Source organism: Fundulus heteroclitus, chromosome 19, assembly GCF_011125445.2.
Source record: "Fundulus heteroclitus isolate FHET01 chromosome 19, MU-UCD_Fhet_4.1, whole genome shotgun sequence".
Taxonomy (NCBI): domain Eukaryota; kingdom Metazoa; phylum Chordata; class Actinopteri; order Cyprinodontiformes; family Fundulidae; genus Fundulus; species Fundulus heteroclitus.
This window is the reverse complement of record NC_046379.1, coordinates 8,291,254-8,312,754: the sequence shown is the minus strand read 5'-3', so window position 1 is coordinate 8,312,754 and position 21,501 is coordinate 8,291,254. Positions and strand designations below refer to the sequence as shown.

The following is a 21,501-nucleotide window of genomic DNA, read 5'->3' as shown; positions in this document are numbered from 1 at the left end:
TTTTCTCTCTTTTTTTTCTCTTTTCTTTTTTTCAGAAAAAATGGGAAAAAAAGAAAAAAGAAAAACAAACAGACACTATATTTACCACTAAACAAGCCAGATAAATGGTACAGGTCAGCACTGAGGCTTTGTTAGCAAGTGTCAACATGGTAAAAAAGGGATGTGGAAGAGCAAGTTCAGAATGCTGGTCACATGAGTCTTTATAGAAGCCAATCACCTCTTCCCATTGTCGTAAGTAAAAACGTGCCACCACTTGGGAATAATCTGACAGACTACGAAATAGCATGGAGTCCAAGTTTATCCAATGGTACGTGCTGCCACGTGATACCTGGCTGTTTCCTTTATCAGCCCCATTGTCCATATCTATGTATGCCATATCTGTGATGTACACAACGCCTGTGAATTAGCTGTTATTTTCCCAACAACATCTATCAACAGCTCCAGCAACCTGTAGCTTCATGTAATATCTAACAGAACCACCGTTGTTTGGGCCCGAATACGGTCCTGACACAGACAATGTTTGGAAGAAAGCTGTACTTCCTGCGACAACTCAACACGTACAACCATCCTCAGGAGCTGCTGGTCATCTTCTACACTGCCATTACCCAGTCTGTCCTGTGATCAATCATAACTGTGTGGTTTGACTCATCCACAGGGTCAGAGCGCAAACAGCAATTTGTCTGCAGAGAGGATCATCAGGGCTGCACTTCTCTCCATCCAGGACTTGAAAAAGGTTTGGGGTTAGGAAAATGGGCAGCTAACATCTCTGCAGATGCCACACATCCTGGGCGCAAACTGTTAAGAGTTTCACCTTAGGGTCAGTGCTGTAGTGCAGAAACTGGCAAGCCCCCCCCCAAATAAAAAAACAACAACAAGATATCATTTGGTACAGGGGTCCGTTCTTCGTACGTTGCTTAAAACATCCGAGATCAACTGACACATCCAAGATGATTTCATCCGGCTAATCATGATCCGGCTAATTGGGTTCTTTGAACACACCTGTTGTTTATGATTAGTATGGCTGGATTGAGTTATCTGAGACAACTGCGCGTTCATGCGTTTGTTTAAAAGGGGAAATGTATCGATAGTAGAAACAATGATCAGCAACGCTGCTATTGGCTGTTCAGCATGGCCAAAGAACGCCCACAGTTTTTCTCCCAGCAGAACACGAGCTTTTAATGGAAGGTTATGCCGAATTTGAGTCATTAATTAAAACACCTCAAAGTCTGTTAAAGCCAGGAGAGAGGGCCGGCAAAAAGCAGCAGACAAATTAATGCTTAAATACTGTCCATGGTAGATGTTTCTATCACATTCTACAGTATTAATTTTTGCATTTTAATAATTTAATATTTACTTTGTTCTTTGATATCAGAGCCTCCACGGGACCCACTAAAACATGGGAACAAGTAAAAGTGAAATACAAGAATATTCTACAAAATGGTAGCCTTTAATTATTATAATTTATTTTAAAAAGGCACTTGTTATGTCAAGAGATCCACATTTCGGTGTCATTCCTAGGCACGGGAAGTAAAGGATGCGTGCAAACTGGGAATTTTAATTAAAAAAAAATCTTTATCCATAAAAAATAAAAATCTTCCTTTTCCAAGTCATCCACAGTTTACACGGTAAAACTGTATTGCTCCGTGGCTAGATAATGCATCCATAGTTTTTTCTAATACAATATACGGCTCGACAGGAAGCAAGCCTTTCAAAGTAAAGCTAAACTTCACAATAAAATGGCCCGAACAAATCCTCTTACTGAATAGGATAAAAATAAAAAGCAAACCATAGTACAAATAACTTAAATATTTTAGATGTATGACTCTAACACCACTTTTTCCTCTTTAAAAGCCAGTGTTAAATCATGTGTTTGTCTGTTTAAAACAGCCACCAAGAAAATCTCTCTACACTGTCGCGCTGCGCTAAAGGATCCTGTCTATTGCGCAATACGCGATTAATTCGAAAAACTCTGCAAATTATTCTTGCACCTTCCGCAACAGGTTGCTGTCGTAAAAATGGACATGGCTACGGCAGACTTCTCCATCTCCTCCGCTTATGCAGCCGTGATCTAATCTTGTTTACATGAAATAAGCCTGCTCTGGAGCAGGTTTAAGCTGGCGCACATGTTGCTATGACAACAAGTGCAGGATGTCTTTCGAAGAACCAAACGATCCAAGATCATGCCAAATCGTCAACAATGAAATCCTGCTAACTGAGTTAGCGACGTACGAAGAACGGACCCCAGGTTTCACAAAATACTAAATCTTTTTAATACATCTGCAATATTTTTTTGGTATCAGGACTTTGAAATTATGGAGCAAACGATTGTGGGACTTTGTCCTGGTAATATTATGACTTCATTGTTGTAATGAAAAAATCTATCTCGGCTATCGCAGATTAAAGTTTGATTACACTTATACTAACACAAAATGAACTACTATGATGTAGGCAAGACAGATGACAGTTTATCCAGATATTGCTTAGTTGCAAAAGCGCTCCAACATTTTCAGAGATGTCATCTCGTGACCCTCACGTGACCCCCTTGGCGATCACTGCTGTAGAGTGTTATTTACGAATGAGATCCATATCCATACTACGCAAATATCTACAAATTCCACCATTTTTAAAAAGCAATGTGTTTATAACTATTTACTTTTAAAACCCTTTTTTGTTGACCACCAAAGTTATATTTATATTTAAAATGTATGTACTCTGAAAGCAACATAAACCTGATTTCATGGAATGGATTCTAAAGCATGTGATCTTCTCAGTTTTACATAGAAGCCTTTTATATGGCATTCACACAGGATGTAGGCAACAAAAAGACGGTTTCAGTACACAGATAAGGCCCAATTTTGGAGCAAATTTATGTCTCACGTTTTTTATTTTGATTTGCAAATAACAAGAAAATAAAGTATTTTCTTTCCACTTAACAATTATGCATTATTTTGTGTTAGTAGGCTACATAAAATCCTTCTAAAATGCCTATAAATAGTGAAAAAAAGGTAAAAAAAACAAAACAGATATTAACAATTTTCAAATACTGAATTTACCAGAAGTTAAATCTTTCAAACAACAAACAAAGCAAATTAGCTAGAACATTTCTCTAAAGGTTAATTTAGAATTTCTTTTATTATTATTTTTCTAGAACCTAAAAACAAAAGAATGCCCTGAAAGCTTAAGCCCTGACTTTTTTTGTCCCGAGTTGAACAGAAGGGCTGGGTTCCATTTCGAGCCTTCTGTTGGAATCAATCAGTCGTGATTATTATTCCTGTCACAAGAATTTAATATGATAAATGATCTAACACTGTGCTGAAGCATTAGGTGTCCTCTAAATGTCCTTTTGTTCCCTTTTGCTGCATGATCAGCAGGATGTAGGGGTGTCAAAAGGCCACATGGGGGAGACACAGCCCACCTGTCTGCTTCCAAACATTTGTTGCCAAAAGATGCTGTAGTAAATTAAAAGATTAGAATTAAAGGCAGAAAGTATCATTGCAGCTTTATAAAGTGGTTTGCACCAAAATTTGACCCATATCAGGTTTGACATAAAGACTTGACATGTTACTTGTTTACATGTTTTTCACCAGATAGATGTTTGAGCAGAGGAAGGCTGCTGAGACTGAGAAGGTGTCGCATTACTATTTAAGCCCTCATACCAGCTGCGATGTGGCCTGTCAGATTAATGCCGACATTTCATGTTTACTTGGATGCAGCTGCTTGTGAGATGGAGGCCACTCCCGCAATTGATATATTTACAATTCTCTGAGTAAGACCTCCATGCAGTGTGTCTCTCAATAATAAAACAAAAACAAAACAAACAAATAAGTTACTCTTTTCATTAATTTGGTTCAAAAAGTAACACTTGTATATTGTATTTCAAACATTTCATTCTGTTAATCTTAATAATTATGACTTACAGCCAATAAAATCTCAAAAATCTGTTTTTCTAAATTGTTTACAATATTGCAAGGGGACTTTTAAAAAGAGACTTCAGTACAGAAAAGCTATATTGTGGTCTACAGTGCATAATTATGGAGAGGACAGCTGACATGACACACTGTTACACTCTGCATTGAGATGGCAAGCTGCAAAAAAAGCTGGTTGTTCACAATTTCCTGTATCCAGGCCTATCAATGGAAAGTTAGGTGGAAAGAAAAAATCTAATAGAAAAAGGCACAAAAAAAAGAAGGAAAACCAATAAGCGGTGTAATACAGATTTCATGGAGTATTGTCAAGAGGAAGACGAGAGACACTACACCCAACAATGCAGACAACCAAAGGCCACTATTAAAGAGGCCTGGGCTTCCTTAAAGCCAGGGTTTGCAATTTTTCCGTAAGTTTCCCCAAGTCTCTTTTTGAATATCTGCACATGGGCAAGACCTCGCTCTTCAGGGGGATCACGTGAGAAAATCTCCCAAATCTACTCTGGTCTTATTTCTTTCTGTAGAGGCCTTCCTCTTTTTCTGATAAACATGAATGTGGTTGGCTTCTTGTGATTCTCAGCTATGTTCAAAGTCTACGGTGAGAGCAGCGGAGCTACAATGAACGACTAGCCGCTAACCTAACCGGATACATAAACACTAGAAGTGCGCATGCGCAGCCAGCAAGCGGAAACTGTAAAGGAACGAGCGTGGACATTGCCGTTACGTGAGCTCGTCAGAATTATTGGCATGTGGGACAACCAACAGATAAGGCGATACCCCCCGGAACTTGAGGGACAGAGGGGAATGAAAGCAGGAACAAAACCTGTCAAATCCAGAAGGGATTCCGAGAGGCATGGATTTGTTAGAGTTTTTACAGCCCTATAGCTCCCACAGAAAGCGTTTTTTCAACCTCCTTTTTGTGAATACATAATGTATTAACTACTTTCAGGATGGAAGGACCATTTTACCTAGTATTACAAAATGTATCTCTAAACAGGATTACCAACTATAGCTTTAAGACGTCATCTACAGTTCCACAAGCTGACTGCCTTCATTCAACAAAACTTTGATGCAGTAACTTTCATTAAAAGACCCTCCACCAAGTATTAAGTGCATATAATACACAGTGTCTTATGTAACATTCAAGTTTTCTAACAAACTATGGTGTGGGGTTTTGTAAGATGAAACCCATAATCATCAAAACTATAAATAAACATTAAAACTGCAACGCTCTTTATGAAATGGATCTATATAATAATAACTCCTAGCCAAAAAGTTGAAAATAAAAAAAGCACAGCAATAATACAAACACTTTATCATGGCTGAAGTTTTCTTCTTGCCATAACAGGGATCTCCTTCTGGCTATAGCAACGGGGAAAATAGCTCTACACACCTTTTGGCTCATTTTAAATGCACAGATCTATTTAAATGCAAATAAGTTCCTTCGTCTCCACAGTTCGCCAGGTTGCTGCTGCTCATCCTCAGATCTACTTTAACACTTTATTACCAGTGGAGTAAATCAGCTCTACATGAAAGACCGGCTTCTGAGGAAGCAGAAAAATATCCCATCCTTTCTAATACACAACAAGATGATGCCAGGGAACCCAGAAACTGCCAGATTCCATCTATGATACCAACACAAACACATAATCCTACATATGTGCTTCTTTTAGATAAAGCTGGAGTCTCCTAAATGATTAGCAATCATTACTACAGCGCAACAGTGCAACCAGTTCCCTTGAAATTTTTTGAAAACTATGAAGGCAATATAACACTCATTAAATGCATAAAGAAGCTAGTTTTACTCATTTGAATATGTAGGAAAAATAATATCCCCTGATTGTTACATTTTAATTCTAACATATGTTGGAACATTTTTCCAATCAAATTGACCCACTGATGCCCTGCAACTTCTCTTTTCCAAAGTAATAATGAGAGGTATTAGTATCATTCAGTGGTCTGCTGGATAAGGGGGGGAAAAGAAAAAAAAAAGAACTTAATTAGGAGATATGATCAGAAAGTGGCTATTTGATACGCTAAAGGAAGTGTGAACAATTTGAAAGGTTAGGGATGTGAAAATTAGTTTCCGTATCAGATCAATCTTTAATAAACGGTCTGGATGCGAGAAGGAAACTGGTCAGGCAGACGGGACAGTTATCTGTGATTGGTAGGCTAAGGTGTATTTGTGAGAATCAACAAGTGCCAGGTGGGGTAGAGAAATACCAAAAACCAGCAGGTTTTTACTGCTAAACACAGCAATGGAAGTATCAAGATTGGGGCTTGTTTGATTCAAACGGGCATGGGAACATCTGACATACTTAATGTAACCATAAATCTAATAATGAAGAATTTTGTCAATTAAATGGGAGACTGGCAGACTTGTATGTATGGATGAATGGACGTATGTATGGATGTCCTGTGAGAAAATGCCATGACTATCGTTTTATGCTACACATTTAGTAAATAATGTTGACACTTGTAAAATTGTATTGCTCTAAAAGGATGTATTCAATCTCTATACCCTCTCTATACTCAAATATCATCTCCAGCTATAAACCATCAACCTGTCCCCTTGATCCCCTTGCCACTTGTCCTTTGTTCCCTCACATTACAACTATTATCCGCTCCTCCATGACCACTGGAACTGTTCCCACTGCCTTTAAAGTTGCAGTGATCACTGACATTTCAGAGAAACCTGGCTCTGACCCTAATACTTTCAGTAACCTTTGGCCCATATCAAACCTTCCATTTATCTCAAAAATCCTTGAAAAAATTGTTGCCTCTCAACTTCACGCCCATCTTACCACCAATAATTTATATGAGCAGTTCCAGTCTGGATTTTGTCCCCGCCATAGCACCGAAACAGTCTTTATTAAAATCACCAACCATCTTCTCTTGGCCGCTGACTCCAACCCTCTCCCCCTCCTGATACTTCTTGATCTGAGTGCAGCATTCAATATCATTTCACACTCCTTCCTCCTCCATAGACTTTCTTCCATCGGCATAACAGGTACACCCCTCTCCTGGTTCTGTTCATACCTAACTGGCCGCACTCAGTTCATTCAATTGAAAGCATTCCCTTCCACTCACTCTCCTGTTACTTCTGATGACCCTCAGGGCTCTATCCTTGGCCTTTTTATTGAATACCTCTTCCCTCTTTGATATCAAGTTTCACTGCTATGCCAATGACACCCAGCTATACCTGTCCTGCCAATCATCCGCCACATTACCTCCCTCTCACCTCTCATGTTGCCTCTCTGCTATTCATTCCTGGTTCACTGCAAACTCTCTTAAACTAAATTCTGATGAAACCGAAGCTCTTCTAATTGGTATCAATTCTAAAGCCAAAAACTATTTCTTTAACTACTAGCAGTTTCTCAATCTCCCCTTCTATCCAGGTAAAGTCTTGGTGTCATCTTTAATAGCACCCTTTCCTGTCAGTGCCACATTAATAACATTATTCGCTGGGCTTATTTCCACCGTTGCTCCATAAACCGCCTCAGTCCCCACTCCATTTCTGTCCTTATTCATAGCTTAGTCACCTCCCGTCTTGACTATTCTAACTTTCTCCTCTAAGGTCTACCACAGAAAACCCTCAATAAACATCAGTTGGTTCAGAATTCTGCTGCCCGTATCATGACCCTAACTTCCTCTTTCCAACACATTACCCCTATTCTACAACAGCTACACTGGCTTCCCATCCAATTCAGGCTCCAATTTAAGTTACTCCTCCTTACTTTTAGTAACCATGCCCTTCCTTATTTGTCTGAACTTCAACATATTCACACCCTTTCTCGCTCTATTAGGTGTTCCTCTTCCATTTGTCTCTCTGTCTCCTCCATCCGCCTCAAGACCATGGTTGGCAGAGCTATTTTCCAATTCTGCCCCTCAACTCTGGAATCAACTGCCTCCTAACATCCGTAATGTTAACTCCCCTATTTTAAAAGTTGCCTCAAAACTTATCTTTTTAAAGCTGCCTACTCTCTATAAATGTTTTATTTCCTATTTGTTTCAGATTGATGCATTGCTGTATTGCTATTTATTTGATTGAATTTTTTTTTACAGTTTTTTTAAATAAAAAGCATCATCATCATTATTATTATTATTATTATTATTATTATTATTATTATTATTATTATGAGAGTGTTTTTTTTAAGCCAACTGAATCTGACTCTGTTTAAACCGCTCTGCTATACAGCACCAACCTTATTGAAGTCAATATTTTTAGATACTTATGCAGAAACAGGTTTGTTCCCAGGAGTTCGTTAACTGTGAACATTGCTCTCCTGGTAGGTTCCTGGCCTTGGGAAGACCTTCCATACAGCTGTGTGGTGAATTCAGGAGAGACTCAACGCTGAACAGAAAACTTGTGTGTCAGCTGTAAACGGATTAGGAATTAATTTACATTTCTCTGAAGACAACGTCTGCAGTCAGCTCAGCAGTAAAGCCGGACGGTGGTGAGATTATGAAAAGGCAGAGAGATGTGGGAGAGCGAAACAGTTTTTTACTCAGGTGAGACTGTGTTGTAATCTACGATTCGCTTGTTTAATACATCAATAAGAAGGTTTTATACAGAGCATAGCAGCAGGATGCAAGCAGCAAAAACACAGAAAACAAAACATTTAAACTTAAGTAGTGATTTATTGGTCAAAATGGTTAACTGACAATATGCTGTCTTTTTAAAAATAAAATAAATGTGAGCTAAAATAAATGTGAAAATATATATTTTAGGTAATTTGAAAAATCTGCTCACTGTAGGAAATTAATATTTGAGGGCTATTTCAAGAACATTTAAAATTAAACACATAACACAGACTAAAATGTTTAAAATAATTAAGCAATGTATTGTGACTGAAATTGAATCTTACCTTAATTCAAATAGAACATCAAAAATAGTAAAGATACACTGCATTTTCAAGCTAAGCTACACAATACTCTGTCTGGAATGTTGTGTAATCGGCCATGTGGGATAAAATCCGACTGTAAGTTTAAAGCCACTGAAAGGTGAGACTTTTAGAGGCCCCAAGGGGATTGGCCATCACACCAAGGGATGCCAACACTGCTATGTACCAAGCCTCCTCGGATCACCCTCTTTGCCTGTGTACTGTGAAAGTATCCACACTGGAGAGACCGGCAAACATGGGATGCAGTCCAGAATTGCAGCCAAGTACAGCCTGCTGTTACACATCGGAACTCAACCAGCCGACTGCCATGGAAACAGGCTGCTTGTAACCTTTCCTCAGCTTTGGCAGGAGAAAAGCTGATCGAAAAATCGCCCCCTTAAGTTGTGTAGGGACACTAAGAACACAGCCACGCAAGTAAGGCCACAATAGGAAGGCCACGCTGTGATCCCCCACCCTTCACTGGCCGAGTGCAGGCCCTCACAAGAAGCTCCCCGTGTCCACAACCCAAGTGCTGCCCATTGGAGTCTGTGTAAATGCATCCCAGTCCGGGGGTCACGAGGAGTTTCCCCTGAGCTAGTGCTTGCTTGCTGCCCAAACCAGCTTCAGCATGGACCAGCTGCTTCCAACTGGTTACCCAAAGTCAACAGAACAGACACAAAGGCATATAATAAGCAGGGCAAGCTTAAAACAGTTTACTTTTAATGTGTTTTACTGTTTAAGGTTTGACCAAGGTAACAGACCTGCAGCTTATTCATTCTTGAAACCACCGTTTACGAATGTGGTATGAGTGTGTTTCTACGATTATAACAAACTTTATTTCCATAAGGGTTTTATACAACAATGGGATATCAATGTTTTTGTTGTCCGGTCCGCTCATTACAACCAAATGGAGCTTAAAAGTCTTTTTAAATTAGTGCAGAATGTCTGCTAGCGTAGCGCTATTATCCTCACAGAAAGCCTATGGCTACTAAACGTGATTATGGTGTTTAAACACAATGCTGGTTTTTGGTTTGCTCCGCCCTCGTTCGATAGTGCTACGAGCATTAGTACAGCATTAATAGGGAAGAGTAATGTTGATTTAATGGTGTTTGTGTAATTTTAGGATTACCAAATTTTTCAGAATATAAATCACATTTTTTTCATAGTTTGGCCTATCCTGCATCTTATAGTCAGGTGTGACTTATATATCAATTTTAAATGGTAATTCACACCTACCAACATGAACCAAGTAGTGAACATTGCCATCTCTAGCTGCAAGACGGTGCTCTAGGCTTGTGAAAACTATACGCTGCTCCTGCACCACTTAAAAATGTATTGAAAAATTAACTTACTGACAACAAAGTCAGAATACGTTTGTATGTTGTTTCACTGTTTCAGTATCATTCACGCAGTGGAGTGTTGCATGATGCAGTGCGAAGGGCCCAGACCGTGACAGAACCCTGTTATCGGGCTGTCCGTGGAGCTAAAAACTGCTAGCACTAGCTTACAGGTCTGTTGTCCGGGCGGGTTACAACTTAGCTGATTCACCGGAGCTTTATGTTCCTGTGAAACATCCGCGTCGTACTGTTAGGTTAGCACGTAACACCACTACGCTCACGGTCTAATTTCAGTGTAAACAACTTTCAGCGTAACCTCCCGTTGTGTTGAAATGCGTTGATGAGAACTTTCCTGGTTGCCGTTTCTGGCTTGTTATGCTTATTTACTCCGTCCAACCTCCCAGGTATGTTCTGTATTATTCAGCCGATGGATGCAGCTGTGTAATTGAATAAATCGACGTACCAGATTAAATGTCAGTTTTTAGTTTTGGATTGTGTGAAATAAATCTCTAAACAATTTCCACTTATAGTTCGGTGCAACTTATAGTCCAAAAAATATGGTAGCCCACCAAACTAATAACCGGTCGTCCACTAAGGCAACCTCTAGCTTCCTAGGTTACCAAGTGGAGTGTAATTACATCCAGGAGAAATAATTACATGAACAAAATCAAGTGTCCTGAAGGTTATTGATCTTTACTGAGCAAATCACTCTTTAAAATGATATTTCCTCAAATAATGTTTTGTCTAACTCAGATTAGCATTTTTGATATTAAATTTGTTATGTTGAGTATTTAGAGATCCTGTCTTTTAGTAAAACCTGTCTAATTTTTTCCTCAGCTCCTTCTCATTTCAGGTCATATGTCAGTCATATGGTGGTTTGCTGTAATTAGGGCAGGTGTCTTTTTACACTCAGAGCATGATAGCTGACTATGTCACATGATTCTAGTGAATTTGAATCTTTCAGACCATCATGGTCACTTATTTTCTTAAACCAACAACCTCATTTTCCTTCCTCAGTTATTCATTTTGTCACTGCGCTCTATATCTTCTGACTTAAACAATAACTGGCCTTCATTTTCACATACAGACCTGTCCAGGCTACCCTGCTTCTTGCCCAATGACCACTGGAGATAGGCACCAACACAACCATCCCCAGCCTCATATTCTAGATAATGAATGGTTGGATTTTCACATAGAATACACAAAATTGCAAAACCAAACACAGTTTTACCTCTTTCACAGGTGCGTGACCAGTACCCAGTGCCAGTGCAATCACAGATAAATCGGTTCCATCCCTCTTTACAGACTCCCCGGTTTTTGCATGGATAGCTCTCACACTGCTTTCCTTGTTGCTTGTTGCACGAGGGTTTTATACCGGCACCATTTTGTGCCTCCGCGATCTGACGGATGTCTTTGCTCCGACCGTCGATGAACAGGTCACGGATGCACCCGACATAGCCGTAGTTGAGCATTGCCGTCCAGAGCTCAGTGGGTAGGATGAGGTTGGAGCGGTCAACTGGAAGGCCTCCCAGATACATATCTCCTTCCAGGTCCAGAATTTCGCTCTCACCGCTTGCTGTAAACGGTGTCCGTCTGCTGTTTACAGATATGGTGCCTAAGGAAAACAGGGACGTGTCAACAAAAAACAGCCGCAGCACGTTATGAAAATGTATCGCTATGACCTTCTCACATTATCACTTGCTTGGCATTGTGGGTACCAAAGTATGCCATATACTGTACATCATTATACAAGTGGACCATGGAATTTCAGCTGTTAGTTCAGGGTCTTAATTGGAGCTGATCAGTGCTCTTTTGGTGAGGCATTAAGTCTTGAATTTATCCTTGGACCTTATGGGGCTAAAATCCTAATAAAGGGCAATGTGGGATTGAAGCAGAATAACTGGGTGCTTCAGAATATTTTGTAGATTTTGTTTGGGCTACCTCAACTAAGAAGACCCTAATCTTAAAGACAAAACTCAAAAAGTGAGGCACCAACAATGACGTTTTGCAAATAATGTGTAAAGACTGTGATGTGCTGCAAAGGTACCGGATTTGAAACTTTAACAACGGTTGGCCTTGTTTCGGTTTTGGAGCTAGTTCAAAGCCCTAGAAAGGAAGTGCCAGAAGCATCAAAATATTTCTGGTAAAAAGACAGTTTGTCCTCAAGTATTTGTCCTGTACAGACCAAAATACTAGAATGTACCACCAACAAGCAACTGTCTACAGATGCAGACTAAGCTACATGTATTAAATCTCTTTCCAATCTTGAAAAAAAAATTCAATAGTCCAGTTTATACATTTGGGAGTAAATTATTTGATCTATAAGGAGCTTGACTCTCTAGAATGGCACAAGTTGCCATACGTCTTACATGTAGTTACCTTGTTATCTGATATTCTGAGCAGGAAGTACACACATTACCAACATTGGTGAGGTTTGATTTGCTCCTTGCAAATTAAATTGCTGGTAGGCATTTGAACCGGATTAAGTCCAAACCTGACCTTCCTCCTAAGTGCTTATCTGTTGAGGTAGCGAGTATAACTTACAAAAGGTACAAGCATCACAGCTCAGGACCTCAACAGCAATTCCAGTTTTCACAAACAGCTACTTCACTGACCTGAACGTCCATCTCTCTGGATGTCCACATGGTACCATGCCCCATCATTCACTTTTGTCTGGGTGGCTTTTACCTTTATTGTCCCTGAACCCATATCCAATAGTAGGTACAAGCTGCCATCCAGGAGCTCCACGGCAAAGAAATCCACCTGTGCAGGAGAACAGGAGAGCACCAATAAGGAGAAGCAACACGTCTTTTGGTCTTTCTGCATCCTGTGACCTTGTACTTGTATACGGGGTCAGGGAAACATTATACAAATGAAAGATGAAATGGGAAATTATTTCAGGGGTTATGAACTGACCTTGGTGTTTTTCTGGCTGCGAGCAGTATCTTTGCGCTCCTGTCGCTTTCCGTGGGTGAACAGGATGAGTCCATTGGGTTCAGTCGTGCGGAAGTCAAAAGAGATTGATCCCATCCGCTTAGTATTCCACTTGGGGAGGCTGATGTACGCCTCTGGAGTCTCAAAGGAGATTGGGTCCAAAGTGGCCACGTTCTCACACTTGTAGGACACCTCGCCTTGGATTTTCATCTTTGGATCCAGAATCCGAGCCATCCTGGACAATTCGAGGCGGATATCATTGTTCTTGTACACCACCTGTGAAGAGAAAAGGATGGGTTTGGGTTTCCTTTTCTAAATGCAACAATGGAGAAGTAGCAATCAGCTAAAAAGCATGACATTAAAATAAAGTCACTTTAATTTATGTTGTCAGCATTAGACAAAGAAATAAAAAAAATGGATTTATCAGGGTTTTCCAGATGAATGCAATCCTCATCTGTGAAAATGAATTTCTATTCAAGCGCCTGCTAATTAACAGGAAGCCTATTCAGATTGTATAATATTGGGCACTGTCTCCATTTGAAAAAAAAAAAACATGGCTTAACCTATTATTAAGAATTCAAACTAATACAGAGAGATTTACTTTATCTTAGTACTCATGCATCCTGACATTGTTCAACAGCTGAGAGTTCAAACATGAAAATTACACAATTAAAGCCTGATTATTCTAAGTTATGTAGGATAATGAAAGTTTCATCCATTTTTTAAGTTATTTGCCCACAAACAAATAGCCCATTGATACAGCTTGATATTTGATGAGTGCAGGTCCTCCTGAGAGTGAATCTAGAGCTACTGGATGGAGATCTGCAAACAACGCAGATGTCTAGGGATAACACAACTAGTTATTTAAATAAATATATCAGTTTTAGACTAATATTTTAGGTCTTTAAATAAGCATCAGAATTAAAGCCACAAATCCAATGGCATTGGCTCTCAGAGTTAATTGCATAAAATTATTTATTTGAAACAAACCGGGTGACACACAAGACACGTTTCACAGTAATCACAGATAAGAAAGACTAGATGTTGAAACCAACAGGCTGTTTTTGTTTCAGGACCGAAGGACTTGAGTCAAACACTTCACAGCTTCGTTTCAGACCAACGAAAGCTAACTAAACAGTTCAACACTCATGGAAACTCTGGCGAATACCATTATTTGAAGGAACATGCCTGCCAGTGGGTGGCATTAATACCAGTGGAAGTTGGATGGGTTTTATTTCTGTTACACGTCGCTGTAAAACTAATGAGATGCAATTTGAAATATGTAAATATTAATCCACGAGTGAAATGGATTTGGATAGTTTTGACGGTATTCTTAGGCAAACTCATAATGATAGTTTGGAACATGGATCTGAGGTTTGGGATGTTATTTACTCGTTTTGGAATGACTGTCAATGGTTGTTGTAATCTCATAATGCTAATATGTCTATCTCTGCAATGATATCATGTCTGGGCTGGATTGCGTAAACAAACAATAATAATGCATGATTAATACTGGTATGTCTATTGTATTTGGAAAATATTTCTTCAGGAATGTCAGTTTGGTAAATTATGTGTATTTTCAATAAGCAACTACTTAATTTAGTTATTTTTTGGTTTTAAATATCAAAACATATCTCTGTTTTTTTTAACTTAATTGTAATTAGTTTGGTTATAGTTTGTATTATGCCCTGTACTGTGTGGTTTTTGTCCACAGTGTTGTATAGGTATGTAAAAGGAGAGAAAAAAAACAAAAAAATTAAAACATATGAACTTCAGTTCACATTACAGAAAAGGGAAAGTTTTGCATATTTATCCCTGTATAGAGTAGAACATAATTAAAGGATGTGGAAGAGTTTCATAAAGCAGGACTAAGCTGGACAGCTGGGACCTCTGATTCCTTTGATGGACGGCACTACATCTAGAACCGACACTGGATCAACAACAGCCATTCACCATTCATCAATAGTTGATGAAACCAAATGCAGAAGAGATTACTTGAGAAAAACACTTTTTTAGGCTTTGCAATATAGACATACATTCACTTTACACTTGACTTTTAAAGGAGCTTTTTTGTACCTTCAATACTAAATGAGAGATTAGGAATAAACTGAAGTTTATCCACTTTGTGCAGGCAGTCTGTTATTGATTTATTATGAAGGGCAGGTACACCCATACGTTTTTCTCCCTCATCTTTTCCTCCATTGTGTCTCTGACAGTTTTCTTCAGATGATGCATCACCTCTGATGTGATTACACATATATGGCAATCTGCTGAATATTTATTTGTAGGTAAACGGTGTAATTTAAATCCACCCCTCAGTCTCCTTGCTTTCAGGTCAATAAAATACTTTTTTGCAACACACAAAACAGCTGCATTCAGACCTACAAGATCAAACCCACAAATATTTCCCTGGATAGGAGGAAAGAAGCATTATACCGCACAGATGAGGATTTATCATTTGGTATTCTTTGATTGGGTACATAAGATTTACCCAAATCTTTACCATTATCGCACTGTATCCTGCATTGCAATTATTGTAATGCAGTTTTAGGTGGGAATCTTTAAATAATTTACTTGTTCTGTTCTTGCAACTTGAAGATAAACCAGAGCCATTATTAATGTTATTAAATGCCTACCATTTGTATTAGTCTTTGAAAAATATTAGCATTACTTGTGGAGATATTTCAAAAGCTATGAATTATGGGAAGTTTGTAAACTTGGTTCAATTGAACCTCGATTTAGATTTCAAATTCAATTGGCACACTAATTGTATTCAAACTGATCAATTTGGGTTTCTAGATGTGCTTTTTTTGAGCTCTAGTGTTCAATCAAATCTAGTGTCCGATCATATGGAACTTCCCAGGGTTCTGCACCGAAATGTCGAAAGCTACCCACCATGCATGGTGGATGGCACCCCAAATCCATTTTCCACAGTCTAGTGAGCATCAGAGCCACCATTGAAGATGAAACATCCAAGGTCCAAGACTATATCAGGAAGATGGCCCTGATGCATGAAGTGCTCAGTGAATGTCTCAGACAATGGAAGCTGGAAGAGAAGGAACTGAAGTCCAACCAATGGCAAGATGGCCCCAAAAACAACCAGCCTCCCACAGTAGGGTTTAATACATAGAAAAGGAAGGAAAGGAGGAGAAACAGGAAAGGAATACCTGGAACGCCATAAACAAGTGGCTGGTATAGTGTACATAAACATCTGTACAGAATATCAACTGGAGACCTCCCAGGTCAACACGGGAATCACCTCTCAATGTGGTGGAGAATGACAGAGCTAAGATTCTGTGGGACTTTTGGATACAAACAGACAAAATGGTAATGGCCAACCGACCGGACATTCTGATCATTGACAAGCAGCAGAGGACAGCTGTTGAGATCGATGTGGCCATCCAGAGGGATGGAAACATCAAGTAAAAGAAGAACACAATAAAACTGGAGAAATACCAAAAACTCAGGGAACAACTAGAAAGTGTCTGGAAGGTGAAGACAACAGTAGTGGCTGTGGTGATCGGAGCATTCGGGGTAATAACCCCCACTCTGTAGAAATGGGTCAAACAGATACCTGGAGAAACATCAGACATCTCAGTCCAGAAGAGCGCAATCTTAGGAACAACTCAGATCCTAAGAAGAAGCTTCACACTCCCAAGCCTCTGGTAGAGGACCCAAGTTTGAGATGAAGAGCCTGCCCAGGATCAGGAGAGGTGGGTGAGATTTGTTTTTCCCTGCGGTTTTCAGTTAGTGTTAATGATTACTGCCCCCTGTCGATACTTTTACCCTTAAGGAGTCGTCTTCATTGAATAAAAAACTTATTTAGTAGGAAATGACTCTCGAAACAGAAACTATACTTTAACATTTAATCTAAACAAGCCAGAGAAATGGTACAGATCAGTACTGAGACTCTGTACAGGTTCTACTTGGGGAAAAAGGAAGAGCGAGCCCAGAATAAAGGTTGTATCAGCTTCTTATTGAATCTAGAATCGAGATACACTCCCATGCAAGGTGCTGTACATTTCTTCACCTGACATCAGTGGAAAATATATCGCCACTTCGGTGTTCTCTGATAGTTTGTGTAAAATCATGATGTCCCAGACTATCTAAGTGAGCATGCTGCCCCCGGGATAACTGATCCGATTTCCTTTATCAGTCCTCTTTGTCCATCTCTATGTTCTGTATGTAATTTATCTGACATCCACAATGTCTATGAATCATCTGTTATTTTCCGAGTAACTGCTTCCAACAGCTTCAGCAACCTGTAGTTTCATATAATATCTAACATAGCCTAATCATAGCTCATTCTCCTGTGTATAAACTGTTTTGCTCAGGACTTTAAGATCAGTGGGCTGTATGTACAGTATGTGTATTCACATCCTGAACATTTACCTGAAACCGACCTTGTTTCCTTTTAAACATCACATCATCCTTTGTCCTCTCTCTGCAGTGAACTGGTGTCAGCAGAATTAATTACCATTGAAGAGAAGCAGAACATCCTCCTCAAATTAAAACGACTCAGAATGCTTTGTTTTTTTTGTTTTTTTTTATGTGGCTATTTGCACTGCATCAGGAAGCCTTTCTCTCCACAGTATTGTTTCTGTGTCACTGGAGGCAGCTCTCAAATGTGACGAGCAGAAAAGGCAAATCTGTGTGTAACAGCATCTTTTACAGCCACTGCTTTTACTAACGCTTTTTTTTTTTTTTAAACTGCTGCAGCAACTTGGATTAAGTGGACTCTATACATATGCATGTTATTAATCTACACCTCAATAACCCAATGTTTCCACTGGTACTTTGACAAAAAGTGATGAGCTTCAAGACAGAGTTAAAATAAATCTGCTTTACCATAATCTTAATATTTTGCCCTCTTCACAGATTCTCATATTCAAGTGAGTACTTTGGGCCAATAAAAAGAAATATATTGGTAACATTAATAAATTACTTTAAATCTAAACCTGCCAAGTGTATGGATGCTTTACCTCTTTTGTAGATAGAACAGATTAAACAGGTTAGATAGAATATTCAGATAAATAGAATACACAGATTAATTCAAAAGTCTTTCACGCTGCCAGTGTTACTAATTTTTTCCTTGCTGTTTTACTAGAAACGATGGATAAATCCAACAAACCTTCTGGGCTTGAATTCATCAATAAAATTTAAGCTACTATTAACTTTTATCTTCTGACACAGGGTGTCTCTGCTCCTCTATCCAGTAAAGCATTTGGGGGAAAAGAGAAACACAGATGCTGGTGCAGACTTCCAGTTGATCCCTGATTCATCTGTATCCCGGAGCTTCTCCCAAACACCCGGTTCCTCTATTTGAACGAGTGATGGGAAACAAATGATTGAGAAACAGTGTCTTTCATCCCGGCAGCCTAAATGTTGTCGCGAACAAAAGGGAGGCTGGAGTCATGGAGGGGGATGACTGTGGAAATTGAAATCTGCTCGAGTGGAAAATTGAAGGCCTCTTTTTTTTTTTTTTTCTCCTCTAATTCTCGGGACAGAGAAACACTAGGAGTCTGTCTGGGGTGGGTTCCCAGACATGAACAAGACAAACAGCCTCTGCTCTGTTTGGTTTTCCTGTTTTATTTCAACGTCTCAGATAGCACAGCTCTGCTGGCTGTGAGGGCAGACCGAGGGTCTTGGCTCAGAATATTGATAATCCAGCTGCACATTTGACAGTGAATCAGATCATCCCTCAAGGAGCCGAGGGACTTCACAGATAGTTCTCTCCCTTTCTCCCTCTCTTTCTTTGTGTTCTTCCCGTCCCTTGTTTCATTTGTCCTCTTCTCGCTGCCACTGTCGATATATTGGATTTTCCAACATTTCATAAAGCGCCGCCTCTTCTTCTCCGACTGAACAGCTTCAGTCTCTCCTCTCCGAAATGGAATAAAAGAAAGGATTATCAGTCTGGTCTTTGGGAAGTGTTGGTGCTGATAAGAGATACCTGCACTCGGAGTGAGAAAACGGAGCCGCAAAAAAACAAGTCCTTCTAGCAGGGATAGAGCAACATTCCTGGAAAACAACCAAGAATCTATAGATTAACGGAGGGAAACATGTTTCTGTTGCTTTGCAGAAGGACATCTTGGCTTCATTTAACCAGCTAATGGTCCTTGTGCAGAATTTATACACATATGCTACCTGGCTTTTTTCAGAGATCACTTACAGTGAGATGTTCCCTAAATGTTAGTATCTGAGAGCTTTGTGAATTCATATTTTTAGACACTTTTTTGGAAAAAAGCTTTTTGTCTGTGTTTTTTATTAAATTATTTTATTAGCAGCAGTTTAAAATTGTTAACCTGCACGTAATAATTGTTGCTTTTCTTTTCAAATGAAAACACTGAGATTGTGATTTTGTTTCACATTTTTGTGTCAATGCGATGAAATCGTAGTTTTACTGAAGGATGTATACTGTGAAAATCTCATAATGGTCCAGGAAGGTTGACATTATTACTACCTCTCTTGAGTCCTAAAATTTTGGGGGAAATGTGAGACATTGTTTTGTGTTTATTTTGGAGCATGAATTTTTCTTATTAATGCATTTTTCATATTTATTGTCAAAATATAAACTCTGACCGCAACTGAGGAAAGCGAGGTCTGCAGTGCTTTAGATGTTTTCCATTGTTCTTCATGGAATTTCTGGATGAATTGTCATTGAGTTCTTGGATTAATTTTGGGAAGATCGGCCACTACTTAGAATATTCACAACGGTTCCAGGCCTCCTTTATACGATTCTCATTCTAGTCCCAATCCCTTAAAAAATTTTGTAGCCCTTTGCAGATTAATATGACAATTTGACTTTGTTTCTCATCTCTAATGTTCTTATATTTCTTTAGATCAGAGCACTAACGTTTCTTTTTAAGATTGCCTTGATGACTTCATGTTTTCAGGCAGGTTCTACTTCAGTGATTTATTGATTCAAACAGGCCAGGCTGTGTCTTGAGAAATGAAACCAAAAACTACGGCTCACCGCAGTTAAGTCTTCGTTTATTAGGAGTTTGACATTTTATTTTCAAACAGGTCAGTGGTGGTTTTAACAGCTTTTTTGCTTCATAGATGAAATAATCATTTGCTTTTTTATTCACTTGTAATATCTTTCTCTGAAAAGTATATAGCAAAAAAAGAAACAAAATCTTCAATCTATCATTCAAGCATCTATGACGATGACTTATTAAAGAAAATGCAGGATTGCTACAAAAAGTAAGTCCTATTTGCTGACAGATCCCAACATGCACACTTTGCTGGTGCGGATGCGGTACACTCACAGATAGAACATGTCCTAAATCATTTTTAAAAGGGCTATGGAGAGGAGGAGGGACAAACGGGGGGTGTAGCTGACAACTTGACAAGTCACTTTCAGCTTTCTGCCACCTCCAAACAATACAGGCAGAAAGAGCCTTTCAACATGCAGAGGGAGCTTTATCAGCACTTTGCAGATCCGGCTACAGGTTAAACATGAGAGTGAAGCTCGAGGAATACCCGCTCTGAGCGAAGGAAACATGCATGTGCACACAAACGCGCATTTGGAAATTCAAAGGTGTGTGTGTCAGCGGCAGAGGTGAGGGAAAAATGTTCGACAATGGTCAGATGAAAGAAATCCATCACCGCATTATCTCTCTGACCAGGCATCCAGGACACACATCATTACACACGCACACTCCCTTATCAGTGTGTGAGAACCAGCACTGTTACACAATATGACTGAGGCTTGAAATTACCTCTCTGGATTGCCGACCAGCACAGATTCAGGTGTTATCTCCCCCAGAGAATGCACACACACACACACACACAAACGCTCCCTCTACCTGTGGTCCCACAAATCATACTAAGGTAAGAAATATGAAACAAAAACCCTTCTTCTGAGATCAACACTGTTTTACTCCTGAGCCTTTTCCTCTCTGTGAACTAGATACAAGATTTTTTTTTCTCTCCTGATGTTTGATTAGCCAATAAATCTCTGCTGCGGCAGAAACATCTGCATATTCATTTAATCGTCACGTAGACACACCTGCAACCAACACCTCGCTGCTGGTGTTGGTCTTGTAGTATCAGTGATCACATGGTTCTGACACGAGACTCTCTGAGGAGTGTTTTTTGCACTCCCAGACAGTGTGGGCTCTTGTCCACAGGGGGGCAGGATTTGCTTTGCGGAGGATCACAACATGAGCCCATAGCCCACAATCAGTCCAGTAAAAAAACAGTACCCTGGTAAACTGATTTGTTTAATGGGATAGGGACAAACTCTAAGTACACGGGCACATGTGTGTGTCACTCAGACTGAATCTGATGTAAAACACTGACCAGTGATTAAGTATTGAGGCTAATTGAACTAAAAAAACAATTTTTTTTTAATCTAATTGTGGCTTTGCAGAGTTTCTCATCCTCAGTGCCTTCCTCAGTTTTACAGAAACTTCTCAGTGC

At 39.4% G+C, this 21,501-nt stretch overlaps 1 protein-coding gene across 1 annotated transcript in view; it reads right to left on the bottom strand.

The window, feature by feature from the left end:
- Positions 1 to 21,501, bottom strand: part of nrxn3a (neurexin 3a) — a 185,152-nt gene that overhangs the window by 62,918 nt on the left and 100,733 nt on the right. The window contains 3 exon segments of the mRNA XM_036150709.1: positions 11,375 to 11,758; positions 12,759 to 12,906; positions 13,060 to 13,353. Of these exon segments, the coding sequence (XP_036006602.1) occupies positions 11,375 to 11,758; positions 12,759 to 12,906; positions 13,060 to 13,353 (826 nt within the window).